Genomic DNA, 22,456 nt, shown 5'->3' with positions numbered 1-22,456 from the left:
TTGTCCAAGAAGAAGAAGAAGAAGAAGTGCTCTCGTCCATGAAGAAGATGAAGAAGAAGAAGTCCTCTAGTCCAAGAAGATGAAGAAGTAGAAATGCTCTTGTCCAAGAAGAAGAAGAAGAAGAAGTGCTCTTGTCTTAGAAGAAGATGGAGAAGAAGAAGAAGTGCTCTCGTCAAAGAAGAAGAAGTGCTCTCATGAACGCGTGCTATACACTGAGAAGACAGAGGAGAATATATCCATTAAAGTCGTATTTTGGTTTGTTTTTGGCACATAAATCATTCTCGTGGCTTCAGATCAATTCAACTGATCCACTATGAGCGGATGGACCAATGTCACATGACTTTAGTGCTTTTCTGGACCTTGACAACAACTGACACCATGATGTCTATGAGGAGGCCTGGAAATCTCTCCGATGCTCCGAAAACGCCGGGAGTTCTCTTAACATGTTTCAAGTCATGTGGGCGATTAAATAATCACACAAAGTAGATTTTTAGGTGAACTTCCCCTTTAACTGAGGTGAAATGACAGGAAAATGTACATTTCAAGAGCTTAGAAGACTGGGTTTCATTCATTATAGGTCATGAAAATTCATCTTTTCAGTCAGTGAAAGTCAGGGAATTTGACATTTGTCTTCGAGGGGAAACCCTGATAATATGACAATTCTTCAAACGGTTCAAATAGTGATTATTTGCTCGTATCATTTCTCCATATGATTGTAAAATGTCTTCTTTGATTCTTGAATGCGATGAACCTGAAACTAAAGCTCAAATAGCGTTACACCGTGTCTACACCCCACACACCAACGGCTTGTGCTTTAGGGGTTTGTCATGTCATGGACCAAATTCTGAATTATAATGTGTTATAATGCGTTCTATTGTCCTTTGTCGTGTCTGACACAGTGTTTGTAAACTGTCATCTGTAAATGTGAGAGATGTGTTTGGGGTTCCTCTTAGATCGGAGTGTAACCTGTGCACGGTGTCCCACAAGAACAGATGTTCAGCTCACGGATGAGGGAATCCTCTCTCTCTCTGTAAAACTGTCAGCTCAGAGCGAGACAAGATGGAAGACGGAATCCCATGAGTAAGAAAACTAGACACACACACACCACTAACAGAATCCAAATAAACACAATAGATGAACACTCGCACACATCAGGCAAAGCAGACAGATATGAAACGAAAGGTAATGACATGAAAACAGATGAGTTCAGATTGACTGAAAATAAACCCGCTAGTCAAGTTAATATTACCTCCACATCATACCCAAACAGATGAGTTATATCATGTTAAACTCAACACTACGGACATATTTTGTACATGAGATCACACACACAGAGTTGAGATTGTGTTGTGATTACTTCATGCTCCGGTTGGTAGGAACCCGTGTGTAGTTTTAAGAGATCACAGCAGGTGCACGGGACGGGACGGGACCTTCATCTGTGGCCTTTTCATAACAGAAAATATCACTTAAATAAATCCATCACGATACAGTGTAATATTGCAAATATTGTGGCATGATATATCTTGAAACAAAAAAGATTTCTATATCTGTTAAATCCTGTGTCAACATATAAAACGTATGTTTCTTAAATATTTCTTCATAATTGTTCCTCTTGACTTTTATTTTATAAATAAGTCTCAGTTAAACCTGTAAAGTTGCCTTTAACAAGTAAAAATAGAAAAGCGGTTAATGTTTTGGATATAACCCCTTTAGTCATTTTTTACTTTAGCTTAAAACATTTTACGCCACTTATGTGCACAGATTGTAATATAAAGTACAAAATAATTGAATTGAATAAAACATGAATCTCTCCTTTTTTTTCTTCACGTGTTTTTTCTTAACATCGGTGTGTGATGTCAAACAACGTTATTTTACGGTCTGACATCATATTCTCTCATCTAACCGTTATTTCTTGTTAAATGTGGATTATCCAGACATGTAAATGTGGATCTCATCACCATCCAGAACTCAATATCCTGCTGTCTCGTCACGTGTGTATTCACCTCAGGATGGAGTTGTGCTCTTTGAATGATGACAATGTGCAGTTTTAATAACAGTTGGTGCAAAATTGACTTCATTATGACATTAATCCATCAAAAATGAAATGTCTATTTTTATCTTGGCTAAAAATACACCATCTGATATATTTCCTTGTTCTGTCCAATGGAATCTTACAATGAAAATCCCATTGGCATCCAGTATTTTTCTAAGCATCTCTGAATATAAATAGACACTCGTGATGAGGATTGTTTCATGAATTCTTCATGCGCTGTTAGTACTCAAGGTCTCTATCTAAGTGAAGCTACGCTGCCAAAAATCAACATCCGCCTCATTCTCTTTCTCATCTCATATCACAGATGCATCTCGAAAAAACCTGACACAAACATGCCAGAGTCAATATACGCACTAAAATCAGCAAATGTGCAACAGTGATGTCACAGTGTTTGGACTACGACAGCGAAAAACAATTCACTTAAATGGGAGAGAGAGAGAGAGAGAGAGAGCGTGTCATGTGTGATGTTTTCTGTTTGTGTGCATGTGCATGTGTTATGCATGTTTTGCTTCAGTGATGTGGTCGTTGCGCGTGTGCTCGTGCTCGTGCCGTGGAATGCTGTAAAGGTAATTGGGAGTAAAAGCAGGAAAGAGAAAAGCCTCTTTAAAGCGTCAAGCACCTTTTTTAAATTGACTGATTTGATTGCAAATTCAATTTGACAAAGTCCTCTCTGTCAGCCGGTTGTGTAATTGCCCCGGGGACGCAGGAGCGGCAGAAATAAAGCATTCCTTTAGCCTTCCTGTCTCAACCGAATGAGGAAAAGATGCACACTGGAAGAAAACACTCTCACGCTGAAGAAAAGTGCCGTCCATCAACTCCAGCACATTCACAACACCAACGTTTTTAGGTAATTAGGTAGTGCGAGCGTTGCTTGTTTAGCATTGCAAATGCATTTGTGTTTACAATCAGACTCCTGGCAGAGGCCTTTTTATTCAAGGGAATTTAAAATCATAAGACACATCCCCAAAACTGTTATTACTCAGATGTTGCTCATTCATAGCTCAGGAGAGTTGATGAAGTGTTCGGCTTTATGTAAGTGTTAGTCTGAGATGTTTCTCCTAAAATTGCTCAGGAGAAATAAAAAAGAGAGACAGATGAGAGTGCATTGGGCTACGTGCACGCGGTACATCCGGGTTTCGACTTAAAGCAAAGAGAAGAGGAAAATGTGACAGCACTCTTCATGTGCTTCCAACACATGTTAATGAATGTAGATTGTAGAGGTCAAATCCTCTGGATCGAAGTAAATGTGATGAGAAATGTTTGGTAAATGAGATAACTCCGTTTTTACAAATCATGTTTTTTATTGTGCATTCCAATAAATATCAATAAAACTGTAATTGGTTTGTTTTGATTTAAGCCATAATATCTAAAAAAATACAGCTTACTAACACAATTAAAGCATGATAACATAATAAACAACATGATTTTTAGTTATCTCATTTTGGAAAAAACTCTCCATATTGAGATCTTTAATCACATTGACGTTTATTGTAGACTTGTCAACAATTTCTCAAACTGAGCTCAGTCATCTCTTTTGAGATTTAGCCACTTTTTTTTCAGGAGAAATATCTGAGATGCGGATGAGACATAAGCGGCTCTCTGTTTTATCGTACAGTATTTCCAGGAGAAGTCATTGAGACTGTGGTTTTTGGGGGGTTCAGAAGAGCCGCGGCAGAACAATAGTGTTCAATAGGACTGGATCTCAAGCAGTGAAGTCCTCACAGAAACATCATGTTCCCCCCAAACCCGTGACAAACGTCTGGCCGGCACTGTAAACACTTTTCCTATAGGGCAGAATCATATTATACAGCTCATTTCCACAAGACTCATCATTTCACTAGATGTGTTTACAGATCAGTGCTCATACACATGATGTTTCTCATGATTCAGAGCATCTGCGGTGGATTCAAGAGCCGTTTACTTGACCGCTGATGTCAGAATAAATACTTGTTGTGTTGTTTATAGCGCTGAATCCTGTAATGCACATTATTTACACTAAATACTGCTACATGTGTACATATAGAAATGTAAATGTGTGTGCGCATACAGAACCTATAAAATGATAACAACATTTTTTGATTGTGTTTGATAAATTATTTGTACAAAAGAAAATTAACTTTTATTCTTATGTTTTTCCTAATTTCTCCTTTATTATTTTATTTTCTATGTGTATTTTATTGGTAGTTGCCCCTGTGCCCCTCCTCATGTGAAGAAGAAACAGATTAAGAATACATTCAGATTCAGTTGAATTTGATCATTATAAATGTAATTATTAAGGTTCACCGTATGTCCGCTCTTCATCACATCTGTGTCATAATGTGACAATAAAATAAATCTGATAGAAATCTGTCAAATGAATCAATGCTAAACATCAACAAAGCCATCATCATCGTCACATAGAATATAAATGCAAAGATTTCCCTCCCATCCAGCATCTCTCTCCTTCAGTCAGAACGGTCAGAATATGTTTCTCTCCACAATTATTCTTCACTACTACATGCTCACCTTTCCTTTTTAACCTTTACGTGAAGCAGCCGGACAGAAAACCTGAAGGCCATCTGAATTCAGAAGCAGATCCAGTGAAATTAAAACCAGGAGCTGATTTCAAATGCTGCATCCAGTGAAATAACACTACATGTGTTTAGTTCTCTTCACAATACATTTCACTTTATTCAAGGCCTATATTATAATCTGAAAACATCTCGTGCATGAGTTATTTCTGCATCACATACGCAGATTATCACTCCATCTCCTGTTTTCATGAACTCGTATCATCTTATCTGATATTCTGGAAACCCTTTAAATATTTGTAACTTAAAATAATAGAAGATGTTCATATGAGGTGCAATAGACATCGGTTCATAAAAGGTTCTTTGTCGAGATGTTCAGTTCCATAAAGAACCTTCAGCAGAAGGTTACTTGTAAATCGCGTGAAGCAGATTTCATACAGAGTCCTTCAAATAGGAGCGATTGATGGGGAAAAGAAACGCCAGAAGGAGATACGGTCAAATCATTCATTCATGATGTACAATGAGAATAAAAGCAGTGTAGTGGAGAAAGGAGACTATAAAATGGTTGTTTTAACGGAAGGTTCTTTGGGAAGCAGCATTGAAGACTTCAGCGTGTTTATTTTTAGGAGCGTGAGGAGATGAAGAGCTCAAATGATGTGTGATCTTGAAATATTTCTCTCAGCAGAAGCGAGTGAGAAATGAAGAAACACTGGGCCGGACGTGGGTGGCAGGATCACACCGAGGAGATAGCGTGGGTCTGTGGTTCATTCCAGGATCTGATCAGCAGAGGAACAAGGTTTTAATGAGAGACGTCTTCATGTCGGCCATTATAGATGGGATAGGTGTTGAACCCGATTCATCCGCGGCTATTACAGGGCTGAAACCTGCAGCAGACGTCCATCAGTGAGTGAGAGAGAGAGAGAGAGAGAGAGAGAGAGAGAGGTCAACAGGGATGAAGAAACATCTGCTTGTGTTAATGATGCTGACAGAACCTGTGTGTTTCATCTCTTTCTCTCTGTTTGCCTTGCCTGTGACTGTGAAGGGTTGATCCATCTCACGGGTGAATATATGCAGAAAATAAAAAGCACTTATGTGGGTTTGTTTCTCAGCACTTTGATAAGTGTGCAGACGTTTAGATCTGAAATGCAGATTTATTTATTCCGCTCGTGCTAAATAACAATAGAAATTCTGCTGGATTTAATGGTTGGAATGGGAATTGTTTTGTTTTGATGGAAACTATGTCGTGTTGGGTTCTCGGCTTCCAACATTCGATCCCAAATAAGATAAAAGGCATTTGTAATGGTTTTAATGGTGAACAGTCGATGGTTCTGGTTATTGTAAATCTAGAATTTCTCTTGTTTTTCTTTTGGTTTTTATTGGGTTATACAGTTAAACACAAAAACATACTCGACGATGAATTGCTACACTCAGCACATGCACAAAAACACTGCATTATTCATTCATTTTGACATAAACACTTGAAATTGCAGTTTTTTAATAACTGTGCCCACAGCTGTGAACTATTTTCATTAGTAATAGTGGTGCTCTTCTAAATATCCTTATAAAAGCATCTGATGTGCCAGCTGAAATAAAAGACGCCAGTACAGAGAAGATAAATATAAACCAGCATCCGCCGACAAAACCAGGACAGCATCTCTCATTTGATTCTTATTGAAGCCCTATTCACTGTGAGTGGGCTTTTATGTTGCCATGGCAATCATTTTCTTCCCACTCACCACTGACTGCTTGTCAACTGGATTCAGAGCGACACCGTGCGGCCAACGCGCGCTACTGCATATAGACATAAATGATTCTATTAAGTCAAATGTTTGACATTTATATAAAAAGATAAATATCCCCAGGTAACACATAAACATGTCATTCGCTTTGATAAAGCGATAGCCAAATTTTATTTCAAATTTAACACATTGGCAAATGACGCGTTTTTACTTTTTTAAATGGACGCAATCTGGTGTGAGCTATAAACCGCATATCCCAGAACCACAAGCGTGGCGAGGCCGGATGATGACGTCACGTCCAACATGGCGGCCCGCACGACTGTCACACTGAACTACTGCACAACCTCAAATATCAAAGCTTTTTGATAATCAATGAATGATTTAATTAGTATATATTTATAAATGTAGGTGGTGTTCACGATGAGATTTAAAGGCATAAATTTTGTGTGTTTGTACAGGAGTGACGTGTTTGTAAAGTCATAGAGATGATGAATGTGTCTCTGTTTAAATGTCACGGGCTGTTTCTGCCCTTTATCAAACACTGTCCTTATATAAACATATCTCACGTGAACAGAAGATGTGTGATCAGCGACATGTGGATGAGAAGAGACTTCGGCACGAAAGCATCTCAACAGGTACATTATATTCATCTCAGATCAGGTGCATGTGTGCACAGTACTCTGTAGAAATCAAAGAAGAAAAACATGGGATGTCATTTAAGTTATGTTATGATTTTACTGTAGGTAGTTAAAATAAAAAATGAATTCTTATTGAAAGTACATTTTATTTAAACAATATGTATAGTTAGATGACTTCTTTCAATGTGTTACATGTGTGAAATAAGAAGCGCTTGTGAGGCAGAACATCTCTTTCTGTTTTTATGTCTCCACACATAGCAGAATGACAATAAAGCTCACTTGAACTTCAATCTGAATCTGAGTGTTTTTATACTATTTGCTTTTACAGGACAGTCTCGACATGTCAAAGTTTCCGGTGGAGAGGATTAGAAACTTTAGCATCATTGCTCATATCGATCATGGCAAAAGCACTTTAGCAGACAGACTGTTGGAGATGACAGGTGGGCTGATAAAAACACACAGACACATCTTGAGGTTTGCACATCTGGACCCATTTATACTACACACTGCATGGTGTGTAAAACCTTAGATGGGGGTTCTAGCAGATCTCCGTGAGAGTATTGAAGACATGTGACACAACTCTGTGTGTATGTTGTGTTTAGGTGCCATTGCCAAGACGGCAAATAACAAGCAGGTGTTGGATAAGCTTCAGGTGGAGAGAGAGAGAGGGATTACAGTTAAAGCCCAGACCGCATCTCTCTTTTATCATCACGAGGGACAGACGTACCTGCTCAATCTGATCGACACACCCGTCAGTACATCACTTACTCTACCATAGTCTGTTGTGTGTTAGTTTAATGTTGTATACAGTTATGAAGAGCTTTTGTCTGAAGTAGACATAATAAACGTGTTTGTTTCACTGAGATGTGTGATTTTTGCTTTTAGGGTCACGTTGACTTCAGTTATGAGGTGTCACGCTCTATTTCCGCTTGCCAGGGAGTTCTGCTGATAGTAGATGCAAATCAGGTAAAATCAACAAGATAACACTGATCCATAACAGCCTGTTTCTCGAAGCCTTAAAGGATCATTTCACCCTAAGAATCATTCACTCTCTCTCATGTGTTTCAGTGAAACACGAAAGAAGATATTTTGAGAAATGTCTCAGTTTTGTGAGTTTAGTGGTAGCAAAAGATCTTCTTTTGTGTTCAGCAGAATATATTGTTTGGGTGAGCAAATCCTTTATCATTGACTGATATTGGCTGTGTGGGATTTTAAGCAGTTCCAGTATTAAATGTGAATTACTAGTGTAGAAACTGCAACAGATCATCTTGGCGTTATTAAAAACTTCATTTTTTTCATTCAAAGGGGATTCAAGCACAAACAGTTGCTAATTTCTACCTGGCGTTTGAGGCTCAACTAACAATTATTCCTGTGATAAACAAGGTAGATGTTATGATGAGAACGTCTTTTCAATCCCATCAAAGTCCGTTCTCATGCTGTTTACAATTGGAATGTTTGTTTTAGATCGATTTGAAAAATGCAGATCCAGAGAGAGTTGAAAAACAGATCGAAAAGGTCTTTGACATACCACAAGAAGAGTGTATCAGGGTGAGCTTCAGACTTCTTAAAACTATTTCTCAGATGTTTTGTCATCATTCTCACTCTCTGTTTGTCTTCATGTTGTGTTCTGTGATTGTGGTGGCTGTAGATTTCTGCCAAACTGGGCACAAATGTGGATCAGGTTCTTCAGGCGGTGGTGAAACGGATTCCTCCGTGAGTATCCCAGTCATCGGCTGCTATTTTAGTGTCCATTAAAACCAGTACAACTCCTATTATAGACATTAAATCTCTATTGGTTGTTTAGTTCAGCGGGGTGACACCCGTTTCATTTTTCTGAAGAGACGATGACAGCACAGTGAATCACTGTAAAACAAAAAACGTCTTGGTTTCAAGTACAAACATTTACAAATTCTTCAATCTTGAGAAGAAAATGACCCACGTTATTAACACTTGTCTTTTATGTTTTAAACATGACAATATGTCTGCCACTGACCAAAGAAAAACAAACCCGAATTACTTTACTTAATAAAGACCTAAAGCATATTTAAGTGTATTTTTTTAGTCCTTGGCAGAATATATATATATATTTTTATCTTAATATGTTTATTTAAGATTTGATCGCTATTTGTGCTGGAAAACAAGACAAAAATGCTGAGTAAGAAACATCTTTTTTTACATTGTGGTTCACACATAGAGGGTTTTCTGCTTTATTGTCAGAAGGGGCGCCGTGCACCTATCATCATCTCTGACCGATGAGTCTCCACGTTTCTAGATACATAGAATATTAAAAAAGACCAATTGAATAAGACACATGGAAAGTTTAATATTTTATTGATCGATTTATTAAATTATAATCATATTTACACATTAAATGACATACAGTAAAATCACTGCAGTCACAATCAAACGGTTGAGTCTGTTGGGTCTATCTTCCCGGTCCATAAACGCCTCCTCCTCCGAAACTTTAGCTTTACAGTTCATAGACTCCGCCACTTGTCCAACATCATCCCTGCAGTCTGCTCCTCCTCAGAATGTTGGGGTTGACCGTCCATTGACTCGATTCTCTCAGCCTCGTCATGCAGATTCATATCTTGTTTGGTGAAGGATTATCCTCGCTGACGCTCAGCCTGTGTGTGTGAATTCATAGTCACACTGCACACATACTGTGTAACTTCAGTCAGTTGTGAGGCGTCTGTTTATTCTCTGGGTATTCTCATTATGTAAATGAATATGATGAGGATTGGTGACTGTGGTGTCTTTCAGACCGTCAGCAGGAGTGGATGAGGCGTTTAAAGCCCTCGTCTTCGATTCCACATTCGATCATTATAGAGGAGTCGTGGCCAGCGTGGCTTTGTTCGGTGGACGTGTGTCCAGAGGGGACAAGATCATCTCTGCTCACTTGGGAAAAACATATGAGGTCAATGAGCTGGGCATCCTGAGACCCGACGAACACCCGACAGAAACCCTGTGAGCATCTCACTTACTGTACACACAAACCTTCTCATCATTTACAGACCAAACACATCACTGCACTTTACAGCTTCTTTCCTTGTACACAATTCACCATTTCTATTCTAACCTTTGACCTGTCCGCTGATTTAACCTTTGACCTAGATACGCCGGTCAGGTGGGTTACGTGATCGCAGGGATGAAGGAGGTGAAAGAGGCTCAGGTTGGAGACACACTTTACCTTCAGAAACAACCTGTGGAGGCGCTGCCAGGTTTCAAACCCGCTAAAGCCATGGTGTTCGCAGGTGTGTGTGTGTGTGTGTGTGTGTGTGTGTGTGTGTGTGTGCGTGCGTGCGTGCGTGTTTGCCGTCTCGTGCTGAGCTGCAATCCTAAGGCTCAAGTCTCTCAGACAATAACTCTCTGCTAGAAATGTCAACAACAGATTGTTTCCTTTGTAAAGAGAGATTCACTTTGTGATAGTTTGGTTCGCTGGAAAACACGGATCTCTCATGACACGCACACAAGTATTGAGACATATACAGTGAAGACACATTTTCCAGTGAGTATCAGTTAAAAAAAAGGAAATGTTTATTATCAAGGTTTATTTTACTTTAGAAGCAAAAGCAGCTGCGTCTCAGTAAATATATGAGTTTATGTGTTGTGTTGTGTGAGATATCATTTGTTTGTAGTGTAGTCTGTGATTTGATGTAAAGCTGAAATTGTGTTTCGTGTCAGGCATGTATCCTGTGGACCAATCAGAATACAGCGGCCTGCACAGCGCAGTGGAGAAACTGACGCTCAATGACTCCAGTGTGAGTGTACAGAGAGACAGCAGCATAGCGCTCGGAGCCGGCTGGAGGTACACACACACACACACATGCAGATACACGCACACAAGCATAGACACACACAGATACACACATACACACAAAGATGCACACACACACACATATGCACACACATACACACACACCTGCAGACACAAGCATAGACACACACAGATACACAAGCATAGACACACACAGATACACACGTACACATACACACAAAGATGCACACACACACACACATATGCACACACATACACACACACAAACACACACATGCAGACACACGCACACACATACACACACACACACACACACACACATGCAGACACAAGCATAGACACACACAGATACACACGTACACGTACACACAAAGATGCACACACATACACACACACAAACACACACATGCAGACACACAAAGATGCACACACACATATGCACACACATACACACACACACATGCAGACACAAGCATAGACACACACAGATACACACGTACACATACACACAAAGATGCACACACACACACACACATATGCACACACAAACACACACACACACATGCAGACACACGCACACAAGCAAAGACACACACAGATACACACGTACACATACACACAAAGATGCACACACGCACACACATATGCACACACATACACACACACAAACATGCAGACACACGCACACAAGCAAAGACACACACAGATACACACGTACACATACACACAAAGATGCACACACGCACACACATATGCACACACATACACACACACACACAAGCAGACACACGCACACAAGCATAGACACACACAGATAAGCATAGACACACACAGATACACGCGCACACATACACACAAAGATGCACACACGCACACACATATGCACACACATACACACACACACATGCAGACACAGGCACACAAGCATAGACACACACAGATACACGCGCACACATACACACAAAGATGCACACACGCACACACATATGCACACACATACACACACACACATGCAGACACAGGCACACAAGCATAGACACACACAGATACACGCGCACACATACACACAAAGATGCACACACACACACACATATGCACACACACACACACACACACATCCAGACACACGCACACAAGCATAGACACACACAGATAAGCATAGACACACACAGATACACGCGCACACATACACACAAAGATGCACACACGCACACACATATGCACACACATACACACACACAAACATGCAGACACACGCACACAAGCATAGACACACACAGATACACGCGCACACATACACACAAAGATGCACACACGCACACACATATGCGCACACATACACACACACACACATGCAGACACACGCACACAAGCATAGACACACACAGATAAGCATAGACACACACAGATACACGCGCACACATACACACAAAGATGCACACACGCACACACATATGCGCACACATACACACACACACATGCAGACACAGGCACACAAGCATAGACACACACAGATACACGCGCACACATACACACAAAGATGCACACACGCACACACATATGCACACACATACACACACACACACACACACATGCAGACACACACACACATATGCACACACACACACACACATATGCACACACACACGTAGTCACATATATGCACCCACACACACAAGCATAGACACACGCAGACACACACAGATACGCAGACATAGTCACATACATGCACACATACACACACACACACACAAACACATAGTCACATTCATGCACACACACACACAAACACATAGTCACATACATACACACACACACACACAAACACATAGTCACATTCATGCACACACACACACAAACACATAGTCACATACATGCACACACACACACACACACACACACAAACACATAGTCACATTCATGCACAAACACATAGTCACATTCATGCACACACACACACCTCTGGTTTATTATCTCTGTGGTCACATTCCATAGGCATAATGATGTGATTACTGTACAAACTGTATATTTTATCTCCTAAATCTAACCATCACAGAAAATATGTTTCTGTACGATGATTTAAAATCTTGTTAACCCATACAGACCTTAATCTGTGTGTGTGTCAGGTTGGGGTTTCTGGGTCTTCTGCACATGGAGGTGTTTAACCAGAGGCTGGAGCAGGAGTACAACGCCTCTGTCATCATCACCGCTCCAACTGTCCCATACAAAGCTGTTTTATCATCTGCCAAACTTATAAAGGTAAAACCTCTGGATGATAAAACATAGAAATGACGAGTCTTTCACAGAAACCAACATATCATGATGCTCAGTCTTGTTTTACACTAAACATTCAATCCAGATTCATGTATTTGAAAAATGTTTCAGAATGAAATCAGTTTATGCCCAAAACAACAATAAAATCTGTGAATCGGCTAAAAATAAACTTTCTTCAAAGGAAAACAAGATCATTGTTTATATCTCCTTGACAAATATTTTTCTCAATGCAAAAGACTTCAAATGTTTTGTTATTTGCTTCTCAAATAGATGCATCTTGAAGAAAGAATGCAAAATAATAATAATATTGACATTTATGTTTGTGGCGTTTGTTTGTGCTTGTTAGATCGTGTGCTTTTCAATGAAATGTTTGCAGCGCTGTGAATTACAAAACAAGACACTAAAAGTCGATCAGAGCACATAAACGTTGAACATCAACAGAGAAATGGATTGTTCAGATTCTGTGTTTCCTGTAGGAACACGGTACAGAGACGATCACCATCATCAACCCCACTCAATTCCCCGAGAGGTCACAGGTCACCGAGTATCTGGAGCCCATGGTGATGGGAACGATCATCGCTCCGGACGACTTCACCGGGAAGATCATGAGTCTGTGTCAGGTGACATTTACCTTACATCAGTCATCTTCCACATCGCTCCCTGTGTTTGTCAGGGTTTGACCCACAATGCACTTCTCCACAGAACCGCAGGGGCGTCCAGAAGAACATGTTTTACATCGATGATCATCGGTTGATAATGAAGTACATCTTCCCTCTAAATGAGATCGTGGTGGACTTTTACGATGAGCTCAAGTCCATGTCGTCGGGATACGCCAGGTGAGCCGTTGCGTTTAACAGTACTGTGATGTCACGCACCCAGCGGCCCATGCAGTGCCTTATCTGTCAATATAATATGCTTTGTTTTTCTTTATAGTCAAAGATTTAACATTTGTTCTCTAGTTTTGATTATGAAGATGCGGGTTATGAATCGGCTGAACTGATCAAGATTGACTTTCTGCTCAACGGACGGCCCGTGGAGGAACTCACCACGATTGTTCACAAGTAATGTTTGTGTGATGTCTAAATGTAGTGTTCGCATAAAAAATACAGTCTTATATGACATTAAAAAACTTATATTGGGGTATATAAACAGGTAATAGTGTTTATTGTAAACTCAGGCTGCAGTTTCACATTTTAAATGTCTGAGGCGACTTGCACAAGATGGCTCCAGTGAGCTTTTGGCTAGAAGCGCTACAGCAATCTCCACTGGGCCTGCGCGTGTCATCATTTTTGTCACGCTAACAACAGTTCATTACTTTTCTTTTTATTGTAAGCTTAGATTTAGGGTAGGTGTGGGCGCTAGCTAAAGTCATTTATTGTGATTTTTCGGCGAGAGTGGGCAGACTAATTTCCAGTGGTATAGCACTGTGGTTTACGGTGTTTATCTCCTAAATGAAAGTGTGTTTTGAATGATTTTGACGAGATAATGATTTAAATAAGCGTTTTGAATGCATTGATTAAATGATTCACTGGCCACCTATTGGCCGTCTGTATCAGTGAAGTTTTGTCCCTCTTTTGAATTAGTTCCCACGTGAAAAATGAACTAGTGTACTTTAGTATTTACTACAGCAAACTTTGTGTTCAGAGAGAGAGCGTACAGTGCTGGTAAAGCCATGTGTGAACGGCTGAAGGAGTCTATTCCTCGACAGATGTTTGAGATCGCGATCCAGGCGGCCGTCGGCAGCAAAATCATCGCCAGAGAAACGTGAGTTGACTTCAAATTACCCAGAAAACCCTTCAATTCTCTCATTCATACTGTGGCTTTCTCTCTCGCTCATACAGAATCAAAGCGTACAGAAAGAACGTTCTAGCAAAATGTGTGAGTATTAATACTGTTTCTTTAATATTTCTATTGATGTTTGGTTTCTTGAGGTGTGATTGTGTATATGTTACAGTACGGGGGAGACATTACGCGGAAAATGAAACTGTTAAAGAAGCAAGCCGAAGGAAAGAAAAAAATGCGGCGGATCGGAAACATCGACGTTCCCAAAGAGGCTTTCATCAACGTCCTTAAGCGGAAGTAGATCCGTCATAAAAGTCATCCGAGGAGCTTGATTTGCAGAAATGAGACGTGGACTAATATAACTAATTGAAAGGATTCTGAGTGCCTGAAGCAGATTGAATGAATTAATCTTGTGTTCTCCGAGAGAACGTTCACAGACTGCAAGCTCAGTGTTTTAATTTCCAGCTGATCCTCAGCATTTCTGAAAAAAAACTGTTTGAACCAAGTGTGGTTTTCTGAGGACTTGAGCTTTTGTATGTCAATGAAACAGTTTAATTTATTGTGCATAAGAAAGTTGATTTCCCTTTTGGAGTGAAAAACGAACAATCAGTTCATATACAGTACAGATCAAAAACAAATGTGTAATTCCATTAAAGTGTGTAACGCTTCTCTTCAGTAGAGTTTAGTACAGAAGAAAAAAATCGACAGAACGTCGTATTGACATTAAAATGATATAAAGTCAATCAGGAATCCACAGACAGAATAAAGTGATACAACACATTCTCAGCGAGTTTAAGAACGTACAGGTGTATGTAACATCCAAGACCACTTGACCAAGTGTTGACCTTTATGACAAATGTTTCCTGATGGAATTTACAGTACAAATGAAATGTACAAAAGTACAAAAGAGATGCTTTCATTAGCTGTAACAGATGCTCTTTCAGTTAGTGATGGTACTTATATGATTTAAAGTGAAATCATCATGTGTCTGTAAATCTTTCTTCGGTGGAACACAACAGGAGATATCTTGAGAAGTGTCTCTGTGGTTTTGTGTTCTGCTGAAGAAAGAAACTCGTTCAGGTTTGAAATGACTTGAGGATTAAGAAATGACGACAGATTTTCCATTTTGTCTAAACTGTCCCTTTTATCCCAACACTATATGGCAATCCTCTATATAACACTGGCCATCACTGATCAAGTCCTCATCTACACAGACGCGGTCATGCCATTAAAACTGCTGTGGTCCCTGAATCCACATCGGTCCGGATGATTCAGATGTTCAGTCCTTGTAGTCCTTCATGCTGAGCGTCGGATCGACCAGTTGATTGTGAACGTGCATCAGGCCTGCAGGACAGAAGAACCGTCAGCGTGTCTGTGACGTCTGTCAAAGATATTAAACCCTCAGGAGACAGCAGAAGCTTTAAATACTGAACAGATCCTGTTTTCTGAGAAAAGAGATTGTGATGGACACTCCAGACCGGTTTAACGTCCATTCCTCAATCTGACTTCTCCAGACAGATATTGACTTTCAGACAAAACAAACTCTAAAACCGGAATGAGACACGGACCAACATTGCCCACATAAAGTCTTAACTACAGTAAAATAATTCATACAGTAAACACTAGTGTCTACCTCAGGAGAATAACAACAGTTTGCTTTAGATGACAACATAAACAAACGTTACTGCCACATTCACAGACAAAACAAGCAAAAGAAACCCAGAAGAAGCGTAACTTGGCTAAACTTGTCTCTCCAATATTTTGACTTTAGACTGCAATACAAAGCTCAACCGCAAGGTGTCAATGTACCCTACGCTTTCTTCAAATACTTCAAAACTACAGGACCCATTCAACAAATTGTTTGTGAAATTAACATCAAATCCAATTCAAAGAAATCATTTAACACAATCATTATACAATTAAATAATAATATTAATGAATATGAACAATTAAATTGTTTTTATGAGACACTAGCCAAACACAAACCGGGAGTTAACTGCAGTCCCTGCTAGCGCATCCGATGAAAGGGTCTATAGTAAACAATACTATTGTATATTATAGTATTTGAAGAGTTTGGTTCCAAAATGAGAACTCTTGTTTTGAACATTTTTGAAAAGTCATGTTTTTATTATTGTGCGTCACAATTCATATAAATTGCATCTGCAGTTGGTTTGTTTTGATTTGAGCCATAATGACTAAACTAGGAATGCGTTCACAGATCATCGACCGGTCATGTGTGCTGTCACGTACCTTTAAAATACTTGACGGTTTTGACTCTGAGCTCCAGCGTGGCGTCCTCATCACAGATGAAGATGGTCCGTGGATGCTGCTGGAAGGCCGATACAGTCCACATGTGATTCACGCCCTCCTCGATGGCTTTATAGAGGGCAAACGCTTTATGAGCCCCTGTGATCAGAATCATAACCTGGAAATAAAGATGACACATTCACTTCTGTGACACGTGCGTGTGGTTTTACAGGTGAAATCATTTCAGTGAAATGCAACAGAAAGAGGTATGAGGAAACATTCACTGTTATTCTTTATTGTCTTGTGTGATGCTCATGTGATGTCTGGAATCCACGTTAACAAGCCTGTTAATGAACATTTTCAGGGCGATGTCAACTGAATCACATTAGTTTATTGTCTAAAACCACAGAGACCGAAAAACGAACGGATGAAGTCTGGAGCTGTGAAATATACTGCATGCATGAAAGCAAAAGCTTTGTTTGCACACACAATACAGATATTATTATATTTACGTTTGTCTTTTCCGAGGGACTGTAAACTGCTATCTCCCTATGTGCGAGTTGCATGTATATAATGCTCTCTCACACCATATTGTTTAAAGCTGGACAGACCTTTTAAGACACCTGTCTGAAATATTTGCATTTAACATTAAATGAGAAGATTAGAAAGAGCAACGTGAGTGAGTCTATTAGGAGCGATTCACATTTCGCGTCTTTTGCATCAGTAAAGAAAAGAGCTACTTGAATTAGTACCTGACCTCTAGAGATCTGTCTGTCATTTACACTTATATCCGCAATATTCTTACATTTTTTAATACAATTTACTGATTATCGATCTGTATATCTATATTCAACAAGTATTTTTGTGTGCGCAGCCGAATAACTTTAAAAAGTAAATAAAACATTTTTAGAAAGATTGGAATTGATGAAACTAGTATCTTTGTATTAGCATCTATTGTATTATTGCTCTTTTATGACATATCTCTTATTGCTCCCTGAACTCTCTGTAAGTCACTTTGGATAAAAGCATCTGCTGAATGACTCAATGTAAATTAATTGCAGGACAAGATCGACATATTTGATCATTTTTTTGTTATAGAAACAATAAACTAAAAATGTAAAAGGTGACAGCTTAGAAAATTGTATTGCATTAAAAATGTGTACATTTGTACAACTGTGGTAAAACAGGGAATGGAGCAGGAATCGCCACAATGGAGGCACTGAAGAGTTCAGTAGATGAACTATAAGGAGCTGTGATGTGTTTCACAGATGTTCAGGTGTTTTACGTTCAATTTCTTACATGAACGTGCTGAACTTCATTGTTTTTTAGCTGTGAAGTTGGCTCGTTGAATCAGATCGCCATTACGAACGTACTTTGCAAACAAATGACTCCTTTTTTAACCGATTCTTTTAAACAATGTAAGAGATGAGCGAATCATTCAAACCTCGGTGAACCACAAGAGAAGGTAGAATGTGAATGAGCTTTGTTCATTTAGTAAGACTGGTGAATAAATGTAATATTTTATATAACTTTTTAGTTGTCCTTTTAATCTCATTTTTAGAACTTTAATATAAATGTTATCTAAAGCCACTTAGGGACGGTTGCACCACCTCCGCCTCATTTTGAGCACTTCTGCTGGAACCACAGATAGTGAACATCAGTAAACAGGACAGTTCATGCTCATGTATTGCTTTCTTTCTTCCGCAGAACACAAAAGAAGATTTTTTGAAGAATGTTGATAATCAAACAACACTGAACTCTTTGACTTCCATTATTTGATCACAAAACCACCGAGACATTTCTCAAAATACCTTCTTTAGTTTTCCACTGAAGAAGAGTCACGTACAGATTTACAAACACGAGAGAGAATAAATGATGACTGAATGAAGTGAGAAGCTGATGTTTTTTCGTTTACCTCTCTGGCATCCATCACCGTGCCCACTCCCACAGTCAGAGTCATGGTGGGCACTTTTGAAAGATCGTTTCCAAAGAACCGGGCGTTGGCCACGATAGTGTCTTTGGCCAGGGTCTTTACTCTGGTTCTGGACACCAGACTGGAGCCGGGCTCATTAAAGGCGATGTGCCCATCAGGACCGATACCTGAAAACAATACATCGGTCAATACATTTGGTCTGGATTCTGAAAAACAGCATCTTTATAAACTTGTGTCTGCTGAGGTGGTCCTGTATTGAACGCACCTCCCACGAAGAGTTCAATGCCCCCGGCCGCTGTGATCTTCTGCTCAAAAGCGTCGCACTCCACCCGCAGGTCCCGGGCGTTGCCGTCCAGTATGTGAGTGTTCTGAGGCTCGATGTCGATGTGTTTGAAGAAGTTATTCCACATGTAGGAGTGATAGCTCTCAGGGTGATCCCGGGGCAGACCTGCAGACACAGAGGAATGATTTGGGCTTTTGTGATCAGAAGTCTTGTGTAGAATAGAATAAGAAGAGCTGTGTAATGTGTGACGGTGACTCGCTGCATCAGCAGCTTTTGTCTGCAGCATTTTGAGAGAGTCTGTGCCGATTCCGCAGCACTTCTCACACTCACCTACATACTCATCCATGTTAAAGGTCTTCACGTATTTAAAGGACAGATCTCCATTCTTGTGATACTCGGTCAGCTTCTTATAGCAGCCGAGAGGTGTGCTGCCTGTAATTCATCAGATTATTGAGATCGATTAGATCACATTTCCACACCTTATTTATATAGATATTAAGTTCAGCACAGATAGAAACGTTTAAATCAATGCGAGAAAACACTGTACACTTGTATTTCTGAATCAAACCGGGTATTAATTTGAGCGATGTCATTGCAGTTTCGTCGATTGTGTCCAAATAGGTGCCCTTGGTAAATACGAGTAAAGAAGGCTGTAAAAATAAATCTGCAGTGTTTCTTTTATTCAAAAAATTCCAACATTTCAATTTGAAGTGGGGGGAATATCACATTATGAAAAACAAATGATCTTATACACCCTGGTCACAATTATTGGCACCCTTAGAAATTCGTATGAGTAAAATATCTCCCAAGAATATTCCCATTGATATTTACATTTTCTTAACACACCAGGGTGACTAGAAACATGAAGTCGTCCGGTCATGACTTCTTGTTTCACAAGAGAATAAATATTATTAACACAAAGCCCAGACCCACGTCATCATTCATCACAATGGATAAAACCAAAGAGTATAGTTCTGATGAGCTACACAAAATACAAAATGGCTTTAAGGAAATTGTTAATTTCCAACATCAGGGCAGATCAAGAAGTTTTGTTTTGTCCATTGTGATGAATGCTTAAGGGGGTTTAGGCTTTGTGTCATGACCGGACGACATCATGTTTCTAGTCACCTTCAATGGGAATATATTTTACTCATCAGTGAAAACAATTCCCCACACTTCACATTGTTTCACTTTAGTGGAATGTTGGAATTGTGTAGATTTGTTTGTATGAAAGATCAAAAGGAGAAGCAATGCAGATTTATTTTTACAGCCTTCTTTTCTCATATTTACCAAAGGTGTCAATATTAATGAAGGGCACTGTATGTGTTTGTTGTTTACCCGTTGGAAGTCCTAAAGTGAAGTAGCGGTCAGCACTGGGTTTGAACTGGATGATCCGGTTTCTGATGTACTTTGCAGCCCATTCACTGGCCAGATCATAGTCATCCAGAATCACAAGTCTCATGACTGCTCACAGATAACAGATCACTGTGACACAGATCAATACAGTATTGACCACAACTGACCATCCACAGACCAGCAGAGCCAAACACATACAACAACATATACTTTCAAATCAGCAAATACTCAATAGATGATCTAACTTATATCATTTTATAAAAAATCTTCCAGTTTAAAACACAAAGATCTGTTTATAGGCGCATTTATGCAATGATATTGATAACTGTATAACGTTGTAATAACGATAATAGGTGATGTAATCATCTACTTACAGTAATGTTTTATTTCACGCACGTCTGGGTGAATGGACACTTTAAAAACACTCAGTCATGTGATCGTCTTCCGGTCATGTGCGCCGGCGTCAGACTTCCGGGGACGGTGGCGCCGCCCATATATGTTGATCCGTGCAGCGCAGGCGCATGTGAAAATATGAGATTAAACATGCAGAAGATAGTATTCTCGTGATTATATATAAGTGCGTGGATATTTAAGACCTTATAGTCTAATAAACTATAGAAAATTCATTTAAATATGGAGGAGAGAACGCCATTACAAAACGTGCAAACATAACGGACGCTCGTACGTCATATAGAAACGTAACTGCATGTTTTGCACTGCACTGCACTGCACTCCTGTTTCGCATTTTCTCTCCAGACTTTTAATTTCCTTCTGTTCCCCGCTGTTGACCTTGCAGGAGGACCCTGTGCTGGGGCAGACGGGTTTAGAGTCCGATTCCTTTGAGTGAATCGTTCGTTTGGTGGGGGGGGGGTCGTTTAAATGAGATGTATTTATTGTATTTCTTTATACAAACATTATCAAGGCCAGAATTCTATTTTAAAACTCAAACCAGTGTTTCTGTTGCATACTTGTGGTTTTAATAGGGAGTCGTGTACTATAATGTATTGTACAGGCATATAATCATGATGATAAAAAACAAGAAATAGACATTCGCTTCACGTCTTAAGCAAAGGCTAATGTTTCGTTCCGGAGCCTTTAAGAAGTTCACGCGTAGCGCAACGTTTCCCTAAAAACCCTTGCGTCGTGTGATTTGCAGACTCGGTTCAAATGAGTCAAAAAGAACCGGTTGAGACGAACGAATCTTCTAAGGCGCGAGAGGGAGGGGCTGAGTGGCCGAAGAGAGTCTGTCGGAATAAGCGCTTGATGCGAGACGTGGTCCCTCTTCTCACAGCATCATCCAGCGCAGACACGCGTCCCTCAGCATCACCCGCATCCGCCCGCCCGGGCGTCTCATTCGGGCTGGACCACCATCAGTGAGACCCCCGAGCGGTGTAAAGCACGAGGTGGGTGCAGCCTGCTGTCCGTCCCGTGTGTGATTGTGTTCAGGGCGCCGGTCGCATCCTTGAATCGGTTTGTGTTCGAGATGCGTCTCGCTGCTCATTTAAATCGGATTAACGTTGAATATGCGAACACACGGAACATTGACCTTTTCTCTGCTCGCTTTATCGCATGTCTTTATTTGATCTGGAAAACTCATCGATTCGAGAATCGGATAATGTAGGTCATCTGAACAGACACACGGATCCATCACTTGTAATGGCGATAAATACATTAGATGCGTTATAGCTGTGATTTGTGTTTTCATTCGTTAAGGAGGTTGTGTGTTTAATGATTTGCACGCGATTTGCTCTTTTGAATCGAATCGTTTCGAATCGAGTCATCGCTTGTGCACGTTCACTGTGTGTTTGTTATCGCTGCAAATAGAAATGAAAAGAGTTTATACATCAGGGTGGATTTGGTTGT

At 40.0% G+C, this 22,456-nt stretch overlaps 3 protein-coding genes across 6 annotated transcripts in view; 2 read left to right on the top strand and 1 right to left on the bottom strand.

Annotated features, from left to right (window-relative positions):
• Positions 1-6,563: 6,563 nt before the first annotated feature.
• guf1 (GTP binding elongation factor GUF1) lies at positions 6,564-15,960 on the top strand. Of its 2 annotated transcripts, XM_079479691.1 has the most exons (18): positions 6,569-6,706; positions 6,877-6,937; positions 7,269-7,380; positions 7,543-7,691; positions 7,826-7,906; positions 8,246-8,323; positions 8,405-8,488; positions 8,589-8,653; positions 9,704-9,907; positions 10,055-10,194; positions 10,625-10,748; positions 12,845-12,977; positions 13,469-13,612; positions 13,695-13,828; positions 13,952-14,053; positions 14,637-14,756; positions 14,834-14,870; positions 14,947-15,557. In XM_079479691.1, exons 2-18 carry the CDS (start codon positions 6,896-6,898, stop codon positions 15,073-15,075), a joined length of 1,878 nt encoding a protein of 625 aa, XP_079335817.1. In that variant the 5' UTR covers positions 6,569-6,706; positions 6,877-6,895; the 3' UTR covers positions 15,076-15,557. The 2 variants fall into 2 exon arrangements, with proteins under 2 accessions (XP_079335816.1, XP_079335817.1); XM_079479690.1 differs by having other exon boundaries at positions 6,564-6,937; positions 14,947-15,960.
• Positions 15,308-21,451, bottom strand: gnpda2 (glucosamine-6-phosphate deaminase 2). Of its 3 annotated transcripts, none has more exons than XM_079479693.1 (7): positions 20,968-21,451; positions 20,576-20,722; positions 19,568-19,669; positions 19,220-19,402; positions 18,937-19,121; positions 17,025-17,199; positions 15,308-16,118 (listed from the first exon to the last, which is right to left on the bottom strand). In XM_079479693.1, exons 2-7 carry the CDS (start codon positions 20,697-20,699, stop codon positions 16,054-16,056), a joined length of 834 nt encoding a protein of 277 aa, XP_079335819.1. In that variant the 5' UTR covers positions 20,700-20,722; positions 20,968-21,451; the 3' UTR covers positions 15,308-16,053. The 3 variants fall into 3 exon arrangements, with proteins under 3 accessions (XP_079335819.1, XP_079335818.1, XP_079335820.1); XM_079479692.1 differs by having other exon boundaries at positions 15,308-16,155; positions 20,968-21,063; XM_079479694.1 differs by having other exon boundaries at positions 20,576-20,701; positions 20,968-21,062.
• A 218-nt stretch (positions 21,452-21,669) lies between these two features.
• The window catches only part of frmpd1b (FERM and PDZ domain containing 1b), a gene marked incomplete at its 5' end in the record, with an annotated part of 9,500 nt that continues 8,713 nt past the window's right edge, over positions 21,670-22,456 (top strand). The window contains 2 exons of the mRNA XM_079479410.1: positions 21,670-21,713; positions 21,885-21,996. Coding sequence (XP_079335536.1) covers positions 21,670-21,713; positions 21,885-21,996 — 156 coding nt within the window. The remainder of the gene's footprint in view (positions 21,714-21,884; positions 21,997-22,456) is intronic.

This window comes from Barbatula barbatula, assembly GCF_947034865.1.
Source record: "Barbatula barbatula genome assembly, chromosome: 18".
NCBI classification, from domain to species: Eukaryota; Metazoa; Chordata; class Actinopteri; order Cypriniformes; family Nemacheilidae; genus Barbatula; species Barbatula barbatula.
The sequence above is the reverse complement of the archived record's forward strand: the minus strand, read 5'-3'. Positions and strand labels throughout refer to the sequence as shown.